At 39.8% G+C, this 27,334-nt stretch overlaps 1 protein-coding gene across 1 annotated transcript in view; it reads right to left on the bottom strand.

The window, feature by feature from the left end:
• The window catches only part of SYBU (syntabulin), a 40,716-nt gene extending 28,084 nt beyond the window's left edge, over positions 1-12,632 (bottom strand). The window contains exons 1-2 of the mRNA XM_050305723.1: positions 12,469-12,632; positions 12,098-12,284 (exon numbers count right to left, since the gene is read on the bottom strand). Coding sequence (XP_050161680.1) covers positions 12,098-12,284; positions 12,469-12,495 — 214 coding nt within the window. The 5' untranslated portion in view covers positions 12,496-12,632. The remainder of the gene's footprint in view (positions 1-12,097; positions 12,285-12,468) is intronic.
• Positions 12,633-27,334: the final 14,702 nt, after the last annotated feature.

The raw sequence follows: 27,334 nt of genomic DNA, 5'->3' as shown, positions 1-27,334 counted from the left end.
CTTGCACTGAGTTTTGTATGTGCAGATTGATTTAAAATTCAATGTATGACTGCGCATTTATGAGGCAGAAAGGCCATCCCCTGTCTATCTAACATCACCCTGCCCATCTCCCCTCTGCAGGAAAAAGCAGCTTTTGCTGCTGAGTTAACTATTGCTCCTTCAGTACAATAGAAAAACCTCATCCTTTCATTTGATCCAGTTTTCCTTCATGACTGGCCAGTTACTCTACTCCCACCTATCTGTTTCAGTGTTTTCCTTCTCTTTTCTCCATGTCCTGCCTCCAGTCCTGAGCAAGGCACCAGGGTGCTGACCCTCCAAAGCAGAGCCTGTAGGAGCAGCCAGCACCCTGAAGTGTTGCATCCCAGGTCTCTGCCAAGTGTCAGGCATGATGCCAAGCCATGGGGCAACCCAGCCTCCTGCCAGAATCATTTCCCAAGGCACAAAGGGCAGTACGAGTGCAAAGCACCTAATACAGCTTAATCATATTTAATTCTTTCAAATCATCACAATTAAGCCAACAAGCATCTCCTTTTGCCATCTTGCTGCTGCCTTCTGCAACTCAGAGTAAGTCCCCAGCAAAATAACAGGAAATAGAAGACTGCTAATAAGGTTTTCAGCCCATCCCCACATTTGTCCTGACTAGAGCAGGACTGCTGCCCAAATGATTTTAGTTTACTTTTTATCCTTCCCATTCCCATCAAGATCACAATATAATTCAGTAGAGTGAAGAGAGGTGATAATTTCCTCACAGACAGTCACCCATTTCCTTTTCTCCAAGGTTCAGTCTCTTCTGCAGGCAGAGGGAATGCTACCTACAGGGCAGTCGATCAGCACTGTTGAGTGAGCTCCTGAATTGCATTTAAAAGCTCCTTTAGCTATGTCCAAAGCATCCTCTCTTTAGAAGCACGCAAATATTTGTAATCAAATATATTCAGAAATAAGTCATAGTTTGTGCAGCTTATTTTAAATTTTGACTTTTCCATTCAGATGTTTCTGCATGAGGCAGTATTTTCCTAACTTTGTGTTACAACAAAAACAATGACAAAAAAAACCCTGCAAGAAACTATTTATCTCATCTCTCCACCAATAAATTTACTGTGTGTGATACCTGCACAGGTTCTGCAGACCTTGCAGATGTGTTTTATATGGGAGACTTTATACAGAAGTAACTCCTAAAGCTATACAGTTGGTACCTGGAAGAATCACAAGGGCTGATAATAAACAATGAAAGAAAAAACAGTGTTAAGAATTGAGACATTAAAAAACAAATATGCAGAACTAACTAAAATAAGGAAATAAGGAAGCTAAAGAATGAATAAAAAAATAGCATAAAAAAATACTTTACTTGCCACCCGCCGACATTACCTCTGATATACTGGTGACACTGTGACATCAGATTATGTCATATCTACATATCCTTGTTTTACCCTTAAGAATTTCATCTTTCATTGCAATGGGGCACTTTTTAAAGGAGCAAATGAGCCCGACAGAAAGAAGAATAGCTCTTCTCTATTCATATCCCTCGTGACCTTTAGATACACCAAGAACCAGGTGAGCGCTCCCACTCCAGCTGCAGTAAATGAATGATTTTATTGTACTCCCTCTGCTCTGATCACTTGTTATTTTTCATGTAATGCACAACTTCTACTCCTTCTACCTTGCATTAGCCAGAAACATGAACAAAAGTATAAATTTTCCAAAACTAGGGCAAGCTGCAGGGAAACATTTTTGTGCGTCAGCCTTTTGAATAATCCAAATGTTTACTGCAACAGAAAGGAAGAGCTGCCTACGAAATGCTGGTGCTCAGCACCAAAGGCAGGCAAAGCTCTGCTGAACACTGGGAGGGGTCCACCTCCTACTGACCCACAACTCACTGTCCTGGCACAAGGATAAGTCCTGGTGAACAGTGAGGTGCTCTCCAGCTGTTCACTGCTGGCCAACTGCCTGCACATAACTTTGTCCTTCCCCACGTCCTTCCTCTGTCCTCCTATCAAAGCCTTAATAGGTATTTATTTGTATTTAATTCTGTAGGTGAACTCCACCCCACAAGAGAGCAGCAGACTTCCCTGTAGACCCTGACAGCACATCAAGCTGATTCCCCTCCATCTCACAGGCTGACATCTGCCCTGCTCACTGCTGCAGTGAGCACCTCTGCTCCTCATCTATATGCAAAATGACGCAACTCCTGGCACTGTGGGTTCAGTATTTACAGTGGACCTGGAGGTTCCTCTAAAACCCTGCTCACATCTCTGATGGAAGGAGGCGAAGACCTCTACCTGTCCCAGAAAAGGGACAAGTTAAGGAATCTGTCTCCAAAAATTGGGTAACAGGAGCAGATGAGCCCACGAAGGGATTCACTTTGTGCTGAAGATATGATGTATTTGTAATTTTTGGCAAAGTCAGTTAAGGATTCAGTACTGTAACTTGGCAGGAGTTTTGACCCAGAAAGGATTTCAGGTCCAGACTTCTGAGGAATACAGGTAGACCTGATGTACCTTCTCAGGCACATGAGCATCAGGAAGGCAGAAGAGAGAAAACTGGCAAATAGTGTTGTGAAAGCCTGTACTTCTGATTTTGCCTGAATTATTTACTTGCACAAGAAGGAAAATGACATAAATTTATAACACATAACTTTCATTGCTTTCTTTCATGGTGTCTTTTTTCCCCAGTGGCCTCCTAAGAGCGTTCTGGGAGTAGGCTTTTCCTTTGAACATCAGCTGGATTTCATCACTGAAATTCTGTGTCCAAGCCCTCTCCCAGATCAGACACGCCTGCCAAGTTTCAAAGGCAAGCATGGGATAGTGTCTCCTCACACAAACAGTCAGGAAGGTTGCTCAGAACACTCTGACATTTGCATGCACTGACTAACTTTTAAATAGCAAAGTCTAAACATAAATAGAATGAAAGATAATAATACTATTAACAGCTGACAAATATATTGTTCTTATAGACTTTTAGGCTATATGTTTTGATGTGATGATTTTCTCTGATTTTCTGGGCTCAGAGACATTAGAAGGTTCACTGGAAAATCCTTAGAACATTCTTTAGAAAATTACTGCCTTTTCTTAAAGGCTTCAAGAAACACTGAATATACAACCTCCGTATATAACACATCCAAATAATTAATGATGCTCTCACTGAGGAAGCACTGACTTCTTTCTACTTTCACTCTTAGCTGCCAGATCTAGTTAGGCACTCCTGTGAGATTGAACTCTCCAGTTTCTACCTGATCCCTATTCCACTGCCCAACTTTCATTTCCTTCTAAGGTTCTCTTGAGCAATGTTCAGGCTGTACATACTCTGAATTTCCATCAAGAAATGTGGATTCCAGAATTAAACATGTACCTCTAATGAAATTCTAAATATTCAGTGTACCAGGACAAAACCAATTTCCTGCTGGTTCCCTTTCCATTCATCCGAGGATCTGTTAGTCTGGGTAGCCACAGCTCTGCCATGATGGCTTGCAGCCACTGCAAGCTGGTTATTGACAGTGAGGGTACCACCATGAGTATTTCAGAATTTTTCAGGGTAATCTCCCAGCCTGTTTGTCCGCCTCACGTTTTTTGACCCTCTACAAATTGCTTTGGTCTTCTTTTCATGACTGGTCTTGTAGCACAGAGGTGTTTTATGCAATAATAGAAGTTGCTGACAGACTCCAAAGCTTCTACCTGTAAGGCTCTTTCTGTATTAAACAGAAAGAAAGAGGCTCCCCTGGAGAGTGAGTCACAAGGACAGCCTAGTTCTGAGTCACTGCCTGGAGGATCTCTCCTCTCTCCATGGACTAGCCCAACTACTGCTCTGACTTGGGCAGCTGAACCAGTGAGGGCTCACTGCCCAGGCAGAAAACAGTGCTAGTGGAAGACTCACAGTGTCATTCTGGAATAACTGGGAAACACGGAAAATGTAGCAGATGAAATTTAATAGTATAAAATTAGTAGCATACAGAAAAAGACAGCGGTAGGAGCATATTCACACCCACACCATGAGGGTCTCAACAGGTGTAAATCCAATCTCACCACAACACAGAATGGCTCTCACGTGCCCAGCAACCAGCACAGTTTAAGGTAAGAAGTGTGAATATTCTCCTCAGTTCCTGATTGTACTAGAACTTTTCACTTTTACTGAAGCCATTCCAACAGGTGATTTCATGTACTCTATAAGGTTAATCATTTTTACTAACAATTTGTCACCTGCAAAATCACACAGACTGTTGAAAAAAATATTCAATAACTTCACTAAAAGTAGAGTCCTAAAAATGCTACCAGATTTGGTCATTCTGATCAATTCTAAACTCATTTCATAGTTAAAAAACTTATTTTTAAGACCTGTTTGACTTGGTATTTAAGAAAATTTCTTAGAATATAATGTTCTTGTGAGACAAGTGTCTTACCAGAAGTCAAACACCAAAGAAGGGCAGAAGGGCAACCAAAACTATAGCCCTGTCAGGAAAAGAGAGGAGGCCTACTTATACAAAACACTGCTAAGCAAATTAATTCCACATTTAATCTCAGTGTCTCTGCAGGCAGAACTTGAATTAACTATGCTCCATTTTGCTTGTGAACAAAGGCAGTCTAGCAGCTCCAGCACTCCCTGAGGTCACCTACAGAGGCTGTGCAAACTCTTGTCCTCAGAGGGTTTCTAGTCTCAGGTATACAAAGCCACTGCTGCTGGGACTTAGCGCTGGAAACAGGCTGGCTTCAAAAAGGAAGCTGGTTGAAATCATCTCCAGAGATCCCTACAACCTACATGTTTTTTCTTCACATTTGTTAGATATTCTACCCTATTATTACTGGTCTATCTTTCAAGCTGAAACTATGGATTTTAATGTTCTAGTCATAAAATCTAACCCAGTAATCAAGTAAGTAAAATCAAGACTAAACATCTCTGACTTCTGGTGGTTGCTGAAGTTCCTGTCATTAATATACAGGCAACGTTTACATCTGTTACTCACCAGCCCCTTTGACCTTACTTCTGTCATACCCACAGGCTGACCACTAATGGTCATTGCTGAAAATTTAGTATGAGAGCTGCTCACTGAATTTGGTAAGTGGTCCTCTTTGCCCAGTCACAGCATGGCAGGAATGCTGACAGGTTAAGATAATGTAGAAGAGGGGAGAGGAAGGTGAAAAAAGAACAGATCGACCTGCTCCTACAGCTTGGGCATCTTTTACAATGCAGGATCTCCCATAAACATGTCCTTAGAGGTATCTGCTCTAGATATCTAAATGTACAGAAGCTAAATCATACTGAAGTATGACTTCAGCAGTAAATCTACTAATATTCCTTCTATTTGAACATTTCCCTAGCAGGCAGGGCTAATGTGAGTTCTGTGAAACCATGTGCAAGAAAGGACTATATGATTGTGGCTTCCTGGCTCTGTCATTACATTTGTAGCCCCACTAATGGTATTAGCATTACGGAACAGAAACATAAGGGCTTACCAGTAAAAATATCAATAAAAATAGTACTGTTACTAGGAGAGTGCTGTGGCCAGGAACAGCACAGTTTCTCGAGTTTTGATATCACATCCCAGATAACATTTGGACAAGGGGTTTAAGATGATAAAGGACTGAAAAATCTTTTTAAATTTTTATAGAAAAGTTTTAACTGGAGCTGAGGTCAGGAAAGTGTCTAAAAAAGAGACAAAAAAGAATCTTTTCTGTTTGGTATGGCGTTTTTTACACACTTTAGTAGACCTCACTAAACTTTTCTGAGGACAATAGCTGGAAGAGGAACCACTGCTCCTATCTTTAGTGGGAAAGCATTGACTACATCCATTATAAGAAATACTACCCATCTAGCATTAACATTATGTGAAATATATACATATATATAGATGGGTTTGTGTGTGTGTGTTTTAATGTGTTTTATTCCATTATGCAGCAAAGGAAGAAATTATAAATATTCTTCCCAATTTTGAAGGTACCATTTTTGAAAATAAAAATTTTCAATAGACTACATAAAAATTTGTACTTGGTCCTCAAATGTTGCAACACTTTATAGTCCTTGTTCCCATAGAGCTCTGCCTTCATGGCTGACAACAGCATATGACTTTGACCCTCACAGCTTCAATATCACCTCATAATGTTGCACTGTTTACCTTCTCATGGAAGGAAATTGCCTATATTCTATCCATTGTTGGATTATGCATTTTTTTTTAAAAACTGTCCTCAAGCCAAGACTGCCACTCAGCATCACCATAGAACCTACTTGCTGTAACTGGTGATACATACACCTCAAAACACTGTTCAAAAATTTCAAGGATATATATTAACCCTATAAATGTAGGGTTAAAACATGTCATATTGAATTCTCTTCAATCATCTAGATTCTTTATTAACACAAAATAAATCAAAGAATTCTGATTAAAGTTTCACTCCTCCTACAAGTTGTGACTTTCTTCAGTATGCAGGACAACATTCAACTCAATAGAAAATTGTATGAAAAGCACTGCAAAACAAGTATTAGGTAACGCACTTGTGGTGAAGAAAATACACACTAATATTTAGAATTCAGCCTGGAGTACAAAGCAAGCTATGAAAAACAGGGTAGTAGAAAGGGTGACTGTTCTCAGGACACCATCCAAAATGTGCCAGAGTGAATGGGAACTGTTCTACTGACCTCAGGAGGCTCTGGCTCAGGTTTTTAAGTTTCACAGTACTGACAGATGCATAAAAAGGTGTTAAAAAACATTCAAAAGGTCAAATATTTTGGCTTCCAGATGTTGTTGTGTGTCAAGAGGAACAAAAGGATTGTTACTTAGTAGGAGGGAATAAATAGCGATGTTGAAAGGGAAGCAGTGAAAGGCCAAAAACTGAGGAATGAGCAGGCTTTGCTCTTTAGTACCTAGGCACTTTTCTCATTTCCATGTTTGGAACAGATCTCTGCACAACAGAAACAGAACTTGCAGCTCACAATGTAAAGCAATAATAAATTATTGCATGTAAGCTGACCCAGCAGGAAATTCTCTAGGGAAGCAGCAGTGAGAAAAGGAAGCATGTCACCAGTGTCACCCTCATGCTAAATGTCCATATGTGCATTTTTGAAAGCAGACTTTGTTTCAACATTTTTGTAAATTAATATCACAGTAGTCACTGAACTGCCTTACAGAGTGCAGCAAACAAGCACGCTGGAGAAGACCTCCACTTCAGAAGTCTGAAAAAAAGCGCAAAAGGACTGTGGAAAAGCATAGCATAAAGGACTGTAGGAAACAGAAGTTAACTTGCAGCATCACATACTTGAGAACTTTTAAGTGTGTCTCTTTGAATCAGTAACTCAGACTAAAAATCTAAGGAACTATTTAAACAAAATACTTCCTCTGATAACAAGAAACAAGGAAAATGGGAGAGCTCACTATTTCCATAATAATACAGACATATATACACACAAATAATAAGTGCAATTATTTTCAGTAATTTATACTAACTCCCTGGCCTCAAACTATTGACCTGTTAAAATACTAAAAATTTGTTTTCTTGTATCTATTTCTATTCAGGAGTATATGTTTAAGTACACAAACTTTAATGGTGTAGCCTCCAAGGCTAGCTAGTTTACAATGCAACCTCCTTCAATGCTCTAGCAAAGAAATGATTTGCTGGAGTGCAAGAAGGTACAACTATTTCTTCAGTAACACCTGTTAAAACCCTGTTCTTCTTGTCTGTGGCTATTAATATGGGTTGCACATACACATGTACTTCAATAAGCCTGTCTAAAGCCTACGTGCTCTTTTTGACATCCTGTGAACTGAGCCCCAGAATGGATCAATAGCAGGGCCAATTGGCAAATTATCTCTGAGTTTGAGGGGACTGTGCACAGGAGTAAGTGAGCAGGGAATGGCAACTCTGTGATTCCTGCTGCAGCACCCACACCTCCAGGCATACAGTGCAGCCACTGTATAGATGTACATTTGCTGTGCTACATATGCGAAGGATAAGATTTTTAAAAAATGGTTACACCAGAAAAGAACGAGTTATGAAGTAAGGACTGAAAATGAATAAGCATTGAACTAAGTATTTTTTTAAAGAAAAAGCAAAAAAGAAGCTTCAACTCTTATTTTTGTAGACTGTGTTGGAGGGAGTCACAAACACTGATGTACAGAAGTGCTACTGGTTTTTAATAGCCTGTAGGACTATTCAGTCTAGGTAAAAGGATGATTTACAGGTAAGCCCAAGAAAAGAGGAACTGTTTGCTATGGGCATAAAACAAGTCTTCTGGATCAAAAATTTCTGCTGAACGAATTATTAAATGCATAAGTGCTTCCTGGAAAGCTGCATCTCAGTTACCAAAGCTTCACTGCATTACCTGCACAAATTCAGGTGACTGGCTTCCAAGAAAAGGCTGAAGGAGAGCTTGGGCATTGTTATAAAGGTAGCACATTACAAGTCATCTTCATAAAGAGGAATTTAAAAGCTGAGCTATTCAGAAACCGAAAGTAGAAGCAAAATATGTCCCAGACTAAATTCCTTTTAAAAAGAAAAGCTAAACACACTTACTGAGCTTAGCATGTCCAGGCTGACTTTGAATCAATAAGCAACTGGTTCGGTATCAAATGGACAGGCACACCAAAATCAAGGATAAAACCTTGCGCAAAGTTTCACATTTCTTACAGGGCAAACACTGTAACTGGAGTGACCAAAGGTCCAGCATCTCCTCTGCCACAGATCCATCAGCAGATGGCTTGTTTGGGATGCTTTAAATTGTGTTCTCTGCCTGACTGACAAGGTAAGAGCACACAGCCAAGTGCAACTTATGAGAAAAACAGGCATGACACGGGCAAATGCTCAGTAGCAGTTGAGCCAGACAAAGCTGCTGGGAGAGTGCTTTTTCATCGTTTGACATCATACAAGTCCTGTGGCCGACATCCAAGCTGTAGAAGAGAAGTGCTCCCATACCAAATGACAGCCAGGACCCCAGATGCTCTAAGATTTTAAGGAAGGATTGTGCACGGTGAATACTGGTACAAAGGCTTAGCTTGCCTACACAACATCCAGACAGCATCCATGTTCACTTGGCAGAAACAAAGCATATTAAAAACACATTTCATCAGGAATATCACAGAGAAGACTAACAGTCTCACCGTGCTTCATATGGACTTACAAAGCAAAGCTGACATAAAGTCAACTACAAATAATTGACCAACATGGTCAAGTGAGTCTCTGATCCGGTTAAACAAGACAAAGAGGGAGCTGATCATGCAAATTTAAAACCTATCACAGCCAGAACTAACAACTTCTTCAAAAGAAACTAAGCATTACGAAAACTGTCTCTTTTCTGTTGCCAAGAGGTATTTTTTGCTGTTGCCACCATGCTTGCAGCACTGCCATGGTTCCTAAAATAACATTAATAATACCTAGAGAATCCCCCTGCTCTCCTTTAGAAAGAAAGAACTCTAAGCGTTCACTTATGAATTGTGACCAATGTAAGCACACAGGGAAAATGGACAACACCAGAAGCTCTAGGGAATCAAGTAGAAAATACATACTTAATGGATGAAGAGAAAAAATACCACTTCTACTGGGGCAAAAAGAAATCTACTGATCATAACTACTTGGTGTCAATAATAATGGAAGAAAAGTAGAGAACAACTTGAAAAGACAAGGGTAAATAGGTAAGGAATTATTCCAGGGATCAATTCATACTATCTGCTGCTTATCAAGAACATTTTGGAGTTCAACGTTCCAAAGAAGCTACAAAAAACACAATGATCCAAAGGCTCATTAATTTTTCATAGTGCTACATTATTGCTCATATGATACATCTGCTCACCTCTTCCAATGTATTACTTGTTAATTTTAAATACAGTTTCTGCACAAGCCACTTTCAATTAAGATGAAGCACTAGGAGAGCCAGGGTAGAGGCTGAAGCCCCTCCACTCACTTCTCCATACAGCTCTTCACCATCCCCTCCCCAGAAACAGAAACCAGCAGCCACCTGCTTCTGATGGCGAATTTCAATCTAAACTAGACATACTATGATAAAGAAGGATCATAAGTGGAAGATAGGGAAGAGGTGTCAGAGAATGAGGAAATCAAGTCAGTGACTGTTGTCATACCTGCATCACAGTGAAAAATTCATCAAACCTAGCAACAACTGACATGGAAAGCAATGCCTTGGCTGATCATTGGCTGCAGAAGGTCTGAAGGCTCACAGCACTGTCAAACTGGGTAGGCAGCTTTAGAAGCACAAAGCTATCAGTATGGGGAAAAAAATCAAACTAAATCAATGCAGCATTCATGGAATAATAAAAGTTGAATAAAAGAAATAAAAGAGGTGAGCAGTTGTGCTTGAGATGCAGGTTAAGAGACCAGCACTGTACTCTCCAGTACTTCTTTGAAAGGTGCCCTAAAACTGTCAAGCCATGAGATCAGACACACCCAGGCTAATACAATGCAGCCTATGTAGTGCAGTGGGACAGCAAGGGTATATGACTCTGGCAGCTACATGTTGAGTAGATCTGAAGAACATGGTACAAACTCAAAAGATGAAAAAAATGTCAATAATCCAGATGAAAGGCTTGTCAACACACCGGGAAAAAAAAAATGGATGAAAAGCAGCCATTTGGGAGAGATCATAAAAAATAATGTATTTCCAGAAAGCTTCAAAAGATTTTATTTCTTTGGAAGAGGCAAAAATGGCTTTTCAAGTAGGTAAGGTGGAGGGATTAAAAAGGCATGGGAAAGAGACTTCAGCATTCTTACAATTCTATGATGTTTGTTTAACACACTGCATTGTTCATTAAACAATAACCAAATAGATCATTCCACTGAGACTGAATTGCAAAATCTGGCAAAGCTAGACTCATACATAGATATTGTGTTTCTCATCTACGAAAACTTGCACACTATGTTCAATACACTGTTTTTCGTCAAAGGAATTTAAAAAATAATAATAATCTGATCCACTGTAGTGAAGACCAAGATAAATATGAGCATTTCAGTCTGTTCCCAGGAAAATCTCTGGTAAATTAAATATTTTATGAATAGAAAAAAGGAACATGCTCTGATATTAACTATTACAAATATACATGTTATTATTCAGATTTTTACTTAGAAAATCACAGAATCATAGAAAGATTTAGGTTGTAAAGACCTCTAAGGTCATAGGGTCCAACCATTAACCTAGCACTTCCAAGTCCACCACTAAAAATGTTATGATCTCCAAAATACTGACTACTGAAAACAAATTTCTGGACAACCACATACCTTTAAAATTACCATATGCATATAGAGTCCAAGGTGTCCATGATGTGACCCTCAATTTTGTTGCCCATGTGCATAATGTCATACATGGTGGAGAGTTTCACTGAATTAAAAAATCACTCACCACTAGTAGGCATCTGAGTCTTTCACTGCTAGTTGAGGCACTTAAAATGTGCTAAACTGTACAAAGGGCAAATATTTAACATAAAAAATCTGGTTTTAAGTTGTCTCTCACATAATGGGATGTACTGATTTTGAATAGCAAATGACACTTTTGTGGTCCACAGCTGCAGAGTAATAATTTACTTCTGATCTATCACCCAGTCATTGCCCTCTCTGTGGAGAATCCATCATGCCCAACTCTTGTCTGGCAACACACTCATCAGGAGAAACCTAAATTCTAAAATAAACAAAACTTACTTCAATATGGCCAGTGAAAACTTCAACATATTGTTCCGATTCATGGAGATCGTCATAAAACCAAAAGGAGTTGCAGTCTGATACCCTTAAAAGCAACTCCTGGGTTTTACAGACGCTTGACTTAAGGGCTTTCAAAATGCCTCAAACCCATGTTCCAGTTTCTAAGGCACATCTCTCTCTTTAAATCAACTCTTTTGCTGCAATAAACCGTCAACTTTTTTAGCGGCGTATAGCAGAACTCGAAATGGAAACATCTGGTGTAGCTTACGGACACATATTAAAAGAACAGATACTAGATTTCCCTGGAAAAATCAATGGTTGCTCTTCTTCATCTGCAAAGCGGGTTGCTCATCCGGGCTCGATGCGAGCCCGACACACAGATCCTGCGTCTCGGTATGACAGCGAACCCTCGCGGGTCGGCGTGGTGGGCACACCGTGTCCCCCGGGGACACCGCGGCAGGGGGGTCTCTCTGCGGTACCTGAGCAGAAGCTGTTGCTGCTGATGGTCCTGCCAGAGCGCCCGGAGGAACTGGGCGGGTTGAATTCCCGGCTTTCCTCTTCCGAAAAGGGCGATTCGGAAGCTGGGGATACCTTCTGCTGCGGCCGGAGGACCAGGCGGGGGATGCGGCTGCGGGACACCTCCCTTTCCAGCTGCGTCTTCTGCTCCTGCTCGGGAAGGGACACCCCGGCGTCAGGGACCTCTCGGATGTGCCCTCCTCTTTCCATCATCGAGGCAGGGGCAGGCAAATCCCGGCCCCCCCTCCCGCCCCCCAGGGCGGGGGCAAGACGAGATCTGCCTGCCCCTGCCTCTCCTCGCTCCCCGCCGCCCCGTCCCTCCGCGGCTCCTCACCTTGCTGCTCTCCCGCAGGGGCCCCATCGTTCCTCAGTCGCGGCGCGGCCGGGAACAGGCACCTGGCATGGACGAGAGGGATGCGCTGAGCCGGGCTCTGCTCTGCTCTGCTGCGGCGCTGGGGGTGGCGGCGCCCGCCCGGCCCCGCCGCTCCCCGCCCCGACACGTGGTGCCGCCGCCGCAGCGCCCGCTTCGCCGCCCCAAGGGCGCGGGGCAGGTGCGGGATGGGGCGCGTCCCCCCGCCCGGGAGGCAGCGGCATCCCCTCGGAACCGCTGTCACTGGGATGTCCCGGAGGGGACCCCGCTGTCCGCCCGCCGCCTGCCCTCCGCCGGCCCCTGCTGCCGGGCCGGGCCGCGAAAGGCAGAAAGGAACGTAAACATACAGAAATGAGGGCAGGCAGAGTGCCGTCTGTGTGTGCGGTGTTAAGGTACCAAAGCAGATGCGTAACAGAGGGCAGATGTTACCAGTACAGATACTATGGATGTTATATAAATAGCAAAATGCGTCGTCAGATTTTCCCTGCTCCTTATTCATAGAATCACAGAATGTTAAGGGGTTGGAAGGAACCTTAAAGCTCATCTAATGCCAATGCCACTGCCACGAGACCGGGTTGCTCCAGTCCTTATCCAACCTGGCCTTGAACACTGCCAGGGTTGGGGTATGCACAGCCTCCCCAGGCAACCTGTTCCAGTGTCTCACTACCCTCACAGTAAAGAATTTCTTCCTCTTATTATTCAGTAACATTTATTTATGGAACACAAATATAGAAAAAGTAGAAAAACTTGCTTCTCAGACATAAAAATGTACTTAATTCTCAGACAGTACATGGCATAGTATATTTAATGATAGTATTTTCTCTATTACCTTTCATTGAAGTAGTTGTCATGACCCCTCTATTGATTAATGCACATGCAACCTTGTTCATCTGCTCCCCAGAGCATGCATTAGCAGGGCTGCAATCTGGCCTGTATGCATATGAACACAGTGGTTGAAAAGGACTGCTTTTCCACAAAAGGAATGATGAAATTTTTGATATGAAGTTCATTTGAGGTTCCACATAGATGTCTACTTATAGGAGTTAGTGAGCTTGCATAAGTTATACTTTCAGCAATTGTATTTTTGGGCCAAGGTTCCCTTTGTATGCTTCCTACTGTCCCGGTTTCATCTAGGATAGAGTTAATTTTCCCATGGCACCTATAAAGGGCCCCAATTCCTGTTGGGAACTTCTGTTTGCTGTTAGAGCATAAATATTAAATACTGTCTCAAAAATAATTAAGAGCAAATGTGCCTTTAATGTGTGCAGAGAACATATCGGCAGTAACAGGAAAGGTGATGCGTTCATCTAGACCTCGAAGAGGAAAGAGGACACTGCTGAGTACTGACACTGATTGTTGCATATCTAAAGAGCTATAATTACTAATTTATTAACCTGGCATCAGAATTAGATCCATTACTTATGTAGAGCTCCAAGCTATGCTCTGCCAAAAAGATGATACCATCCTCCCCTGGCAGTGTCAAGACATCTATAATTCAGAGAAGTGAGATAGTTACTGCTGAAAAAAAGGCTTAAAATTCCTTTATTAAAGATTCTGTGTGCTTATAAAATATATTCTGAGCACTGGAATCTACCTTCCCAAGGCACAAAAATGCAGGAAGAATCCAGGACCTTTCCCTACTCCTCCAAGACTGTTTCCATGGAAAATTGCAAATCACATATTTTAATAACACAAATTTGCTCTTCCTTTCAGTAGGCACCAGGGCACCTGAGACCATGGGCTCCTCCTGCCACCCACTGCACACGTGGGGTGGAAATTTCCCATGTACATTTGCAAAGCTCTTGTACCAGTAGTAAGAGTAAGAAGAAGCTGTGCAGCAGCACTGCCATTGCCATAGTAACTCAGCTCAGGAGCTACTGCTGATGATTCAATTGTCAGAGCCTGTTTCATCTTTTTCCATTTCAGGCTCAAGTTTTTGCCTTGCTAAGAAACAAGATATAAGAAATGAAGTCTTCAGGCTGCCTCAGGGTTCATAATGGGATGTGATTCCCTTTGATCTCCTCTTCTCTTGGCATAGAGATTTATAGCCTTATCATAAATCATGAAACAATCATTAACTTCCAAGCAAACTTCCCCCCCCTTACAGTCATGTATATCTAATAAATATTGAAACATTAAGTCACTTTTCAGCTTATTAAAATATTTTTACTATGCACTAATTAATCATCAGTACTGGGAGGAACACATACTTGACATGAACATGTGATATCAGTCTTATTCCTCTCTTATGTCTTTTACAAACCAGCAGCATCTTTGCAATACCTATAAAACTAATTTTCATAACCAGTGTGTAATTCTGAAGAAATCTGTATTTGCTGTGGAAAGAAAAAATGTTATACATTTATAAAGGCCTCAGAAAACCTACAGAACACAGTGTCTTCTTTACCTTTTTCTTGCGTTACTCCCTCCTGAAAAATAACAGCTCTCCAGGAAGCCACAGAGGGCTGCAGATTCAGCAGGAGAGTCTGGACTCCAGGAGCTGCCAGGGGAAGCTGGGCTCTGCGCCAGGCCCTGGGGTTAGACCTTATGCTTTCCTGAAAGGGGAGCAAGGTATATGAAGCAGGTTTTGTTCCAGGCTTTGCTGGAGTGTTCTTCCAGAAAAGCCTGGAAGGGAGAGAGGACAGGGTGAATTTTAGAGCATCACAGAGTATGTTTTCCTGTCATCTCTGAATCTTTTCAGTGAGAGGGGGAGTGGGTTTTTGATGCAGCAGAGAGTTTTGATGAGTTTGGCCAGCAATTAGCTGTGTCCATCAGCACAGTCAGAAGCAACTCAGTGCATTGCCACTTCCACATCTGAATTGCTAAGAGAAAAGCTTTAGCTAACGTTTTTGCAAAACTTTCTGTGAAATTTGGTTTTCCAAGTTTATTTGTTCTATCTGATGGCACACTGTTTCTAGACATCTGCAAATGCTGCTTTCTAGTTTGCTTTCTTGCAGTATAGCAGTTTTGCTCTTGAGCTGTCAGAATAACAGCAGGAAAGCACTACAGTAAAGGTCCCACCTTCCTAATTAAGTATCCAAATACCTCTGTTCAGAATTGAGCACTTCAGAAGAACAAGCAAAAACCATAATGTACTCAGGACAGAACTGCCTAGAGCTCAGCAGTGGGTACAAGGGTCCCTTTGCATCATTCAACACAAGTGGTTTATTCATGCTGCCAGCAGGGGCCGAGTCTCAATTTTGACCTTCTTGATGGTGCAGCGTTGTATATGATTTTCTGATTCCATGAATTTTCCTTCTCTTCTGTGCCATAGTTCAGCTTCAGCAAGAAGGATTTCACTCCTCGCTTTTCTTTTGACCCATCCCTTAACAGAGTGGAAGTAAGCAGGACTTCTAGAATGTCAGAGGCTGCAGTCATCCTAGGTGGCAAAAGGAGTGGAACATCTACTTTTTGGTTTCTTTTGTTGTTGGTGGTGGTTTTTGTTTGTTTGTTTGTTTGTTTGTTTCTTCTTTGTGTGTGATAATTAAAAGGCTGAACAAGGATTCTTGCACTATGTGAATTCTTACTCAACAGTCACCTCATGCACTTTTGCTATTTTTATGTGGTCATCATTTGGTAGTATTGCATATACTTGCAAAATTTGCCTCTGTGGGAAAGTGGCATGCTTCTGCACCCTGATTTTCACCTGGACGATGCTGGTCCAAAACTAGGCTGGATCATTGCTCAGACCAGGACTTACTGAAAGCACTCATGGACATTTGGGATGAAAACCAAAGAGATATTTTGTGATCCTATGTTCATTAGGTTTAGATGAGCTTCTTGCAAAGTTATTTTGAATTGGAGAGTTTTGGTGCCTAAATCTCTCTAAATTCAATTTGAAGCGGCTGAATTTTTCTTTCTGCTTTGGCAGTGGGCTTTCAGAGGTCAACAAAGTGCAGACAATACATTATACTGCTTCAGGAACTGTAGGCCATGTTTTTGTTTTGAATCACATCACCCTCTGAGGTCAAAGGAATGCTGAATGAGGCAGAGGCAGAGCTGGGCCCTGTAATCCCAATACTACGTGATTTCATTAACGCAGGCACATAGCTGGTAATGCTTCTGTCTGTGACTTAAAGAGCATCTGTACTTTGCCAGCTGAGGCAAGTTTGCTTATCAAATGTGTTGATCCTGTTTTTCTGTTCAGATGGGTTGTATAATATCAGTAGATCTAACTCAAACGTTACACAAATGCTAGAAAGAAGGCCAGCTGGAGCTAACCATTTTCATGACAATGGTTTACATTAGATGTCTTTAGAGAATTACCTGAAAAATCCTCTCATCATCTTTCAGAAATACTGGAAAATGAGGGAAAGATGAGAAGACTATGATTATCATTATAATATATAAAAAAGAGAAAAAGGGAAGCATTGCTTCATGCTGGTCTTGGGCAAAATAATATAATAATTAATTTGGGACCATGGCAACACAAATCAGATGTTAAAAATATAACTAATAGTTATCAGGATATTTTCATAGGAAGCATATCTTGAAAAAAAGACTCAGTGGAGCAAATAGTAACATTTTAAAATGTACAGTCCAACTCAAAGAAAAACATCTGGGACAAATAATAAAGCTCTGCCATCAGGATGGGAAACTGTTTTGGAAACTAAATACCCATAGTAGAGAATGTCTTAATATGAGTTCTTAGACCAAGACTGTGGTTAAGAGAACTAATGTAGAAGAAATGGAATATTGGGCTGAAGTAGGGGAGTGATCTTGCCTATGTGCACAGTGTAAGATGTCTGCTGGAACAGTGTGTTCAGTGCTAGTGGAAAAGAGTTCAAGGCAGACACTATTTTCTGCTAGACATTTATTTAATCTGACTTCTGATAAGAGTTGTGTGATCTGTTTGTACTAAACAGATCTCTGTCAGTACTACTCAATGAAATGTAATCCAGAAAGCAAGCTAAAGCACTACACACTCTCAGATGTTTGTGTAGCAGCCTATATATGTAGAAAGGGTTTGAGCTGACTTGTCTGACTTCAGGTATCTGAAGTTACTGTGTGAAATTATGAGATCGGAAGAGGCAGAGTCATGACAAGCAGCCTCATTCCACGCCTGTGCCTACACTGGAGATGGAGGTGCAAGGAAGGATCTGGGGCTAGCAACTGCCTAGATTTAAACTTCTCTCCCCAGGGGTCCCAGAGCTCTGCCAAAACTCATGACTCAGCTTTGCATCCAAACAGTCTGGGAAATATGTGAAATTTGGGTTGAAGTGCAGTTTGGTTCTGCTTTTAAAATAGTGTAAACACTTTAAAAAGTCTCTCTAAAAAAAATTACGAAACTGCCTTACTGTAATAGACACTCCCATTGAAGGCTATTAGTTTGTAGATGCGCAGCCTAAGTGGCACAGAAATATCCTGTGTGTTTTAGACTTCAGCTTTACCAGAGCTCTAACAGAGCAAAATCTGATATTTCTTTATAGGCCCAATTTATCTGACTCATAAAATGATTGTACGCAGCAGGACGTATATTTTGATAATCTCTGAGATTACTGTTTGATCCAGTCTCAAAGTTTAGGAGCGGCCTTGTTATGATTCCTGAAATCCAACCGTCTGAGCTCAGTAATGGTGTCTTACTGCACCATGTGGTTTTTTATATAATGTAAATTCTGTAGAGATTTGCATTAGAGCATGGGATGTGGCTATGGTGAGGTCCTGGAAAAGATGATGGCGTGCAGCTATTTCTGCCAGTGAGCCCTGGTGTAATCTATAACCTCAGTTGGTTTAGGTTTTGATACAATACTGATGAAACATGAATACTCAAGAGAGATGGATTGTTCAGAGATGGACATGTACATAATAACTCTTACCTAGTTTTGAAAGCTTTTTTGCTTTGAAGCAAGTGTTTACTTTTAATTTGACTCAGTGGGTTTGAGCCAAGATTGATTTAAACTGGAAGATACTGGTAAGGTGGATCTGATGGAGACATTTTTCATATAAAGTCAGAATGAGTGAGAAAGTAAGTACTGGTGGTATTCAACAGCTAATTATTTATGAATGCTACTTCTCCTAAGGTTATCAAGGAAATATTTTTTTGGTTTGTTTGGGTTTTTTTGGTTTTTTTTTTTTCCCCTCAGTATCTTCCGTATGTTTATCTAGTATATAGCACTTGCATCACAGAGTGGATAGAAAAAGCATTTTATTGAGAATCTGGACTGAAGTACCACTTGGAGGTGCAAAGTTGATGTTTTTAGTTCTATCTGGAAACAAATGTAATTTGTGAAAGGAGTTTTTTTTTTGTTGGTTTGTTTGTTTTTTTTTTTTTTAAATCTAGGCATTTGCTTTAGACAATGGCACTATCACATTTTCCACAACTGTCAGTGAATAACAACAGTGGCACTGCTTTGATATAAAGGCTTGTGAAGTTTCTGAGAACACTGTATATATGTAGGGCAGAAATAAGAGTGCTCCACTTCCAAGAAAAGATGTGTGTTTGTAGGGTTGCTGAAAAATCTTAATGTTTATAAATGTCAAGAAGAGGAAATGATTTTTTTTAATCTTAATTTTGCATTTGATTTGACATTAATTTACAATGTAAGTTTGTAACTTTATTTCATTTTTCTCTGAAAGAAGACAAGATAAACAAGAAAATATTTCCTACTAATCCTGAATTGTCGACCATGTCAAATATGTTGTTGATTTATAGTCTGTTTGTTTAGGTGAAAGAAACAGTTGCAGTTTGAACCATGAATTACGGACAACAGTGAAAGGCTCATCATCCTCCCTTACCTATTTGTTGGGACTCAGCTGTGTTTTGCAGGCATTGCCCCTCTCTCTGGACAAGGTCTTTGGCTATAGACAGGCACGATGGCAAAACTCCTGCTGAGATATGTGTTGGCTCATGCCGTGTTGTTCCAAACTGGCTGGAGGCGCCCAGCCAGCAATCCCCAGCTGCACATGTCTGACACCCAGTCCCTTGACTCAGTTTAACTGCTAATTGCAACAAATGCCTCCTAGAATTTGAGTGCAAAGGGATCTGTGTAAGCGCAGGGACAGGAAAGAATCCAGTCAGAGATGATTTCATATGCCATTCCCCGTGGGAGGTGCCCTGGGTACAGTGCCACCTGGCACCAATGGATTTCAGCATTCCCTCCTGCAGCACAAAGCAGTTCTGGGCAAGCTTTAGTACAGGAAAGACTGTATGATTGGGCTCAAATATTTCTGAAATATGATTCAATCCCATAGTCCTTGTATATCCATAATTACCAGCACAGCTGAAAGGCTGTGTCCTGCCCTGCAGTTCCTTCCTAAAGTAAAGGCTAAGCTTTGAAAATCATCTTCAGAGAAATTCCTCCAGATACTAAGAGTAACTTAAATGAATACAATTATTGTGCACCCAGTGATGGTACAAATTTCAGAAGATTCAAAATCCTCCTTAGTAAAATAATGTGTTATTAAAAATTATCTATTTTATGCATTTGTTTTCCTGATTTTCTTGTACTTTGTTCTCTTAATCTAGATGTCAAGAGATCAGTGGGCCTTGTAACTGACTTCAAGGGTAACAAATGCAGGTTCAGTCTCAATTTTCAAAATTGTTCATTTTTCCTTTGTAAAATTGTATCAAATGTATTTAAATATATTAAATGGTAGATTCCCTTTATTATTCCATATGCATTTTATTTTTTTTGTAATTTTCATTTTCTATTTAATATCGATATTTCGTAAGTTATTATGAGAGACTATTATTACTGTTTCCCATGGGTTTGAATTGATTTTCAGCCGTCAAGTGCACCCACTCAACCCACTCAAAATATTAGTCTTGAATTTTCATGGAATGTAGATTTAACCCACATCAACACAATTCCACAAATGCATGAGCTTAATGCAAGAAGGACCTGTTCATTCTGTTCATCAGCAGCTACGCACTGGCAACTCTGCAGGATCTGGCCTCAGATCAGTATTAAAATTGTGTCACTGCTGGAAGATAACTTAAAATCTTCATAAACAATATTTAAATAATACCCAGTGTTATTTTTTATGGTATCAGTAGAGTTAAAAGAAACATACTTTGAGCCTGGACTCCAGAGACTTGTGACAAAATGAAATATAGCCTGCTGAAACCTACTGTAAGCAAATACCACAAGCTGTGCCAAACAATTATGTTACTTTCACATTAGAAGTAACACCAAATAGAAAGGACTTGCATATTCCTGTCACCGTTGTTTTAAAATGGTACACCCATGAACAAAGCTAGAAGTCATCTGGCAAAAAAGTCGCTAAACCATAATCTATTTATGCAAGTATCCAGTACAGATAGGAGTTTTAAAGACTTGTTTTCTAATAAGGAAAAAATAGATCCAAATATCAGAACTTCTTTCTAATACCATTTAGAATATTAGAAACACTGTTGTTATTTCAGAACTTAATTTTCATTACAGTTTAAATACTGGTTGGCTTCTCTGATCATATATACATCCAGACTATTTTTATACTTTTCATTTAGACAAGTTATGGTGTAATGTATCTGCTCCTTGCAACAAAGCAGGAAATATGGGATTAGTGTTTAGTTCTTGCCTAGTATATTGTAACACTTGTAACTTTATAAATGAATTTCGGTTGACCCCACTGAAGTGGTGAGGTTATATCTACTTAAAACAGCAGGTGTGGAATACATGTGTAAAAACCAGTAACTTATGGTGCACTCTTGTCCAAAGATACTAAGTTTTATTTGCTTCTATAAGAAAAAGTAGGCAGTCACCTGATCTGGCATGTCATGCTCCTGGCTCAGGGACACGATGCAAATTCTCATCAGATGCTCCAGTGCTTTTGCAAACACTCTGTATCTGTGACCTGACCTTAACCTCTGGAGAAACTCCCTTCTCCACCGCAGGAGATGAAACTGGATGTGACTGAAGAATACTGGGCTTGATAACAAGGGGGCATTTTATCTTTACAGTTTGTCAGGACACACTGCCAACAGTTTTGATTTCAGAGGTGAGTTCAATTTTTTTTTTTTTTTTTTTTTTAAGGAACCCTTTGTTTTTTGCCAACTAAGAATCTTCACAAATAGGTTTAGCAATGCTTCAACAGGAACACAAATATTACAAAGGTTTTATATCTGTATTTTTCACAAGTGTGGGTAGGGCCCTTCTCAAATCTTCGTTCACTAGCCATGATGATATTGATTTATTTACTACCCCAAATATGTACTGGAACGCATTTTTATCTTGTACCTTGCTAATCTCATTTTTCACAGTCCATCATGGGTCAAAATTATCTACATGCCACTAATCCCATAATCTCACCAAAAGTTACTGAATTTGGCTACTTTTTTTTGTACCATTTAGCAAATCATTCAGTACCTTTTCAGGGTTCCCTAATTTGTCTTCTCCCAAGTATGTACAATTTCTCATTCCATCTTCTGTCTACTTCAATCTGTAAGAAATATTAGTTCAGAAATCTGAAGTTTGTTTTAATCTAAGATAAAATCATTTGGGGATTTTAGAAGCAAGTAGGTTTTTTGTGCTTTGTAAGGTGGAAACATGAACTGACAAGGTCCACTTTCAATAACAGGCAACTAATAGCATCAGCAGAGGTGGTGTTACTTCTTTTTTCTTCAATTAGAATCTCGTTTTCTGTAGACATAGAGAAAGTAATTTCATCTCTTATTGGATTTGTATTGTAATGTGTCACAAATGCTGTTCATACTCCCTGGCTTTTTCACAGTTCTTTGATGATGTGATGCCTTCTCTAATTTTTCTTAATGATCACTCATTTTTGCTTTTATTGGAGACATTGTAAACTTCCTCCAGCTTCTTGTCAGAAGCCACTATTCAGTTCCAAATAGGACTAGAAAAAAATATGAACAGTATGAAATCATACTTGGAATTGTTCCCACTCAGAAAATGCTTTTAGATTAAAGAATGTGACCTCATTTGATATCTAAAATAATGGCAATATTAAATAAACCTGAATTCACTCTGTTCTATGGAGTGAAGAAGTTAAATGGCACTTTAATCTGTGGGGTAATTAGGAAGTTTGCATGGGAGTTGATTTAATGTTTTTAACAACAGGACTTTTTATCATCCTCCTGCAGATTCTGGATCTTGGCAAATATTATTGTCTTTGTAATAATCATAAATGAATTTGAAGTGTTCTAAGCAGCAAGATGGCATCTTGTTCTGCTGCTTCCTAAAGGGGTGTTGGAGAAGCATGAGAGAAACTTTGATACTGCAGTCACAGTGGTGTGCATTTGCATCCCCCAGGGCTGTGTAGAGGCACAGGCATGTGCTTATCTGGAGACACTCAGATTTTTGTTACTGCATGTAACAAATTAGGTTTCTTCCTGAGTTGTCAGTGTGTGTGTGATTTGGTTTTCTCTTTCGTCAGTATACCAAATATATTCTCTGTAAATGGTAATAAAAATTATTCAAGGAGTAAGAATTTCAACTATACCTATGCTGATTATGGTAGATATCTAGCCTGCTCTTAGAAGTCTCTAGCAGTGGTTTCCATTATCTCCCAAATTACATTATTCTTTGACTCTTAATTATCTTTACTTGGCATTTGAACTTTCTGTGCTAAAGTGTTAAAGTCATTACTTCTTGTCCTGTCCTCCACAGCTATGAAGAACAGAGTGCACTCTGTCTTTGTAGCAATGTTTTATGCATGTGAATATTGCCTCCTGCTTATCTCAGTTCTTCCTCATTCTGTGCAGCTTTTGATTCCTTCATTAATTTTCATTTATTCTGTTTAAAACAATCATCCTATTATAGTAAGATGATATAACTTGTTAGGATTATTTTAAATTCTAACCATTCTTCAAAGAACTGACAGTCCTGTTCAGCTTGGAGTTGTCTGCACATTAATAATATACTCCTTATTTCATCATGCAGGCATCATGATGGAACTGTTTTCCAGACCCAGGACAACTCCTGGAGAACCTACTGAAATATATGCTGCCACTTCTACAATGAACCATTGATAACAGTCCTCCCAATATGATTTTGTAACTGGCTTCCCACCCAGTCAATGATGTACTCACTTCTATCATGTGCCCATAGTTTGCTTTGAGAATGCACTGTCAATACAGTGTCACAAGAAGTACTAAAATCAAAATATATGACTTCAGCTGTTTCTCTCTTACCCGCGGGCCTCACAAAGGAATTTATATTGGCTTGACATGATTTATTATTAACTAATCCACATTGACTCTTAGTCATCTCCTTTTCCTCCGGATGCTTACAGACAGTTTGTACAAAAATGATCATTTTGGTTAGGACTGGGGGAGGGAACTGAGATGAGCCCAGCACTGTGGGTGGTTGCCAGCTGAATATCGGTGTATATTACCAGAATAAATTCTACCTCTCTAGCTTCTTCACCTCAGTTGCCCTTCAGACTGCAACAAGAATCCTTGTTGCCTGGGAGGTCAGTAAGAGGGCTGTGCCTGTGCCAGTCAGCCCTTGTGCCAGGAACTGGTTCCTGGCACATTCGTTTGATTCCTTGGGATGCAGCTTCAGTCTTCTTAACCTCTTGCATCCCTTTTCAAAGCTGAGATCTTTCACAGTTCTCACCAATGTTCTCACTTGATTGGCAAGTGATGTTTTCAGTGAAATGGAACTTGGCAGCATGATTTGTTCATACCCATTGCATGCTAGACTAACAGTTCAGGTTTTTCTCTTATGATTGAAGTCCTCCAAATGTCCGTTGCATCACTTTTCTCTTTCACTTGTATCAGAGCAATAATTTTGTCTTGCAATTAAAATCTGTTATTTGATAGTCCTTTTAGAGAGAATTTCCACTGAAGTGCTGGCTACAGTGTTTATTTTCGATAAAACATGTGACAGCTTAATAAGTATATTCATGCCACTACATTTTAAAACATAATGTATGATTTTTTTTTTCAGAAAGTGAACATCTCAAAGATGAGAACAAATAACATAAACCTATATATATATTTATGTAATACGTATATATAATAAATAATTTATCAAGGAATAAAATTTGTATGCTTTTAAAATAACAAATTCATCAAGTTCAATTTATTGAAGCTACCTAATTATACACTTTATTTTACCCCTTAAAAGAAATAAAATTGATTTTTGTGCTAGATAGTAAATATAGAAATATTTAAGAAGGCAAAGTAATGAACAACTATGGTCTCCCTGCATACTACTATAAAATATGTCTGCTAATATTACTCCAGCTAAACAGAATTTTTATTAAATTAATAGAAATCCTTCCTCCACGTCAAAACCAGAAAATAATCTGTCTTTAGAAGGGATGCCTTCTGGCAGGTATTTACGAGAAATGCAATAATAATGATAAAGTTGAATATATGTCTTGAATATAAGGGAAAAAGTTATAAGTTAAAATATACTGGAAGAAAGCCTTCAGAATGAAACAATCATAAAAGTGGTGCTGTACTGTCAAAATTTACTTGGAAATTTTGCAGGTAAATCAAAATTTTCCTCTTGGTTTTAAATTCACATTTATTATGTTGCAAACACTTAAGCTAATAAAAACCTAAAAAGGCCATAGGAGCTCAGGCTAAAGGCTGTGGGACTGTCCCCCTGCCACTGACCAGCACTGCATGCATGCAAAAGGATAGAACACCAGGGTTATGCATGCAGTGCTATGTTTGCAAAATATTTTCTTAGCCAGTGGTAATTTGTAGGTCAAGGGCTTTCTGCAGCAGAGATGAAATTTCTGTATTTTATAGGTCTAGCTGGATTTTAACTCATTAATTCACCCAGTTGTTTTTGCAGCAATCTCTACAGTTTTAAAGTCCACTACCTTCTGCAGAGCAGCATTCTGTAGTGTAATTAGATGTGGGGTCACATCACCACTTTTTGCTGATATTTTGCCTCTGGTCACTGCTTCTTCTTATGACCAGTTGCTCATTCCTCGACTGAACAATATGGTATAGGATAGAAGAGAATTTTCTCCCATCCTTAATCCCTCCCTTCCCTTACCTGTTGCTTCTCCCATATCTCTATCACAGAAAAGATTGGACATGCTTTGGCACAGCCCCTGGATGTTGCTGGCTCGTTCCCTGAATGCTCCGTGGAAACAAGTTGCAGAACTGCCAGCCAGGGCAGTCTGGGGGATGGATGTTTGCACGTCCTACAGAGTCAGGCCTGACTGATGAAAAAGTTACCTTGGGAAGGTTGTAGCTGTTATCCCATTCCCAGAGCCATATACCAAAAAGGTGACTTTGCTGTCTCTTGTTCTGTCCTCAGGTCATTCAACTGATGATTTATGTGCATCGCCTCCAGTTAGAAGTTTGCTCTGCTGATGTGATACAGACCAGCTGAGCTGATTTCCTCCATTTGAAAACTCACTCACATTCAAAAATAGTTAAGGATAATTTCAAAAGCAAAGCAAAACAAAACAAAACAAAATAAAACAAAACAAATAAGGTGAATTTAGGAAAAAGTTTTCTTTATGTGATAAATTATTTGTTCCACAAAAAATCATTATGCAGTTAATCTTAACAATATATCAAAGAGCTCTCTTATTTGCTTTGATGTATCACACGAAGGTGTTTCTGCTATTAAGTCTGGAGACATTACATGTGACTGTAAATGTGGAAGCTTCTGCAAATAATTACAGCATAGGGGAAGGGAGCTCATAAACACTTTGTGTTTGTCATAAGTAGTTATTAGCCTGGATCTTGTGTCTGCCTGAATGCAGAGCCATCTTTCTTGGGTTTTTTCTTTAACTGCTACTGATGTTTGTCACTTTATGAGGTTGGGGGAATCATAGTAATATTTGTAAAAGTAGGAACACCATACTAGTTTACATGCACCTAAAAATATCAGAAACTTTCTAATTTAAAAGGTAAGATAGTGTACTTTATCTAAATACTTCCCATTCCAGAACATTTCTGTTTCCTAATTCTAGGCTACAGGCTAAGAAAATTAATAAATATGCTTTTTGGAACTTGGACAGACTATTTGATGGATAGGGAATTTGTGGATGGCCACAGTTTTAAACTAAAGGAGAGTAGGTTTAGATTGGATATAAGGAAGAAATTGTTTACTGTGAGAGTGGTGAGGCACTGGAACAGGCTGCACAGAGAAGCTGTGGATGACCCACTCCTGGAAGCATTCAAGGCCAGGCTGGATGCAGCTTTGAGCAACCTGGTCTAGTGAACAATGTCCCTGCCCATGGAAGGAGTGCAAGATGGTCTTTAAAGGTCCTTTCCAACCCAAATGATTCTATCATTCTGTGGTTCTGGGATTTTATACATGACCTTTAAAGAGGTACATGGGTGAGACATGAATTTGTATTTAACACTAGAAGATGTTAAATCTTTTTGAAATAACAGGCAAATCCATCTCAATAAAAATTCCAGAACCAAAGACATCTGGGTATATTATTTGTCTGCACTTGTAGTATGCCATTTGAAAAGGATGCAGTAGGTAGCAAGGCAGCAAATTAAAGAGATGAGATAACAGAAAAGCATAATAACTTTAATGGACTTTTTTTTTTTACATTTTAAGGAATGAAATTACCCAGGGAGCTGTTTGGCAGACTATGTTCTCCTGCACCCTCTCCTGGCTGGCTCAAGAGTGGCACTACAGCTTGGAAAGTGTCAGGTCTTTCTGGCAAGGAGAGGATGGCAGACAGCACTTACATTTTTAATGGAAATTCAAAGTGGAAATGAAGTGGATGAAAGAAACAAAATTATTTTCCTCTTTCCTGTAGGTGCCATGAGCCTATCTACAGGATTGAAGAGGGGTTATATTTGTCATAAATTATTATTCATAATCAGTTGATAAGGTTGTGAAGGAAATGAAATCATACAATTGCATCTTCACATGCTCAGAAACAGACCCAGAAAAGGTACAGAGCTGTCACTGCAGAGAAGTCAATCCAG

Source organism: Myiozetetes cayanensis, unplaced genomic scaffold, assembly GCF_022539395.1.
Source record: "Myiozetetes cayanensis isolate MyiCay16 unplaced genomic scaffold, myiCay2020 scf1, whole genome shotgun sequence".
NCBI lineage: Eukaryota > Metazoa > Chordata > Aves > Passeriformes > Tyrannidae > Myiozetetes > Myiozetetes cayanensis.
Note: the sequence above shows the minus strand (reverse complement) of the source record. Positions and strands in the feature narration are given on the sequence as shown.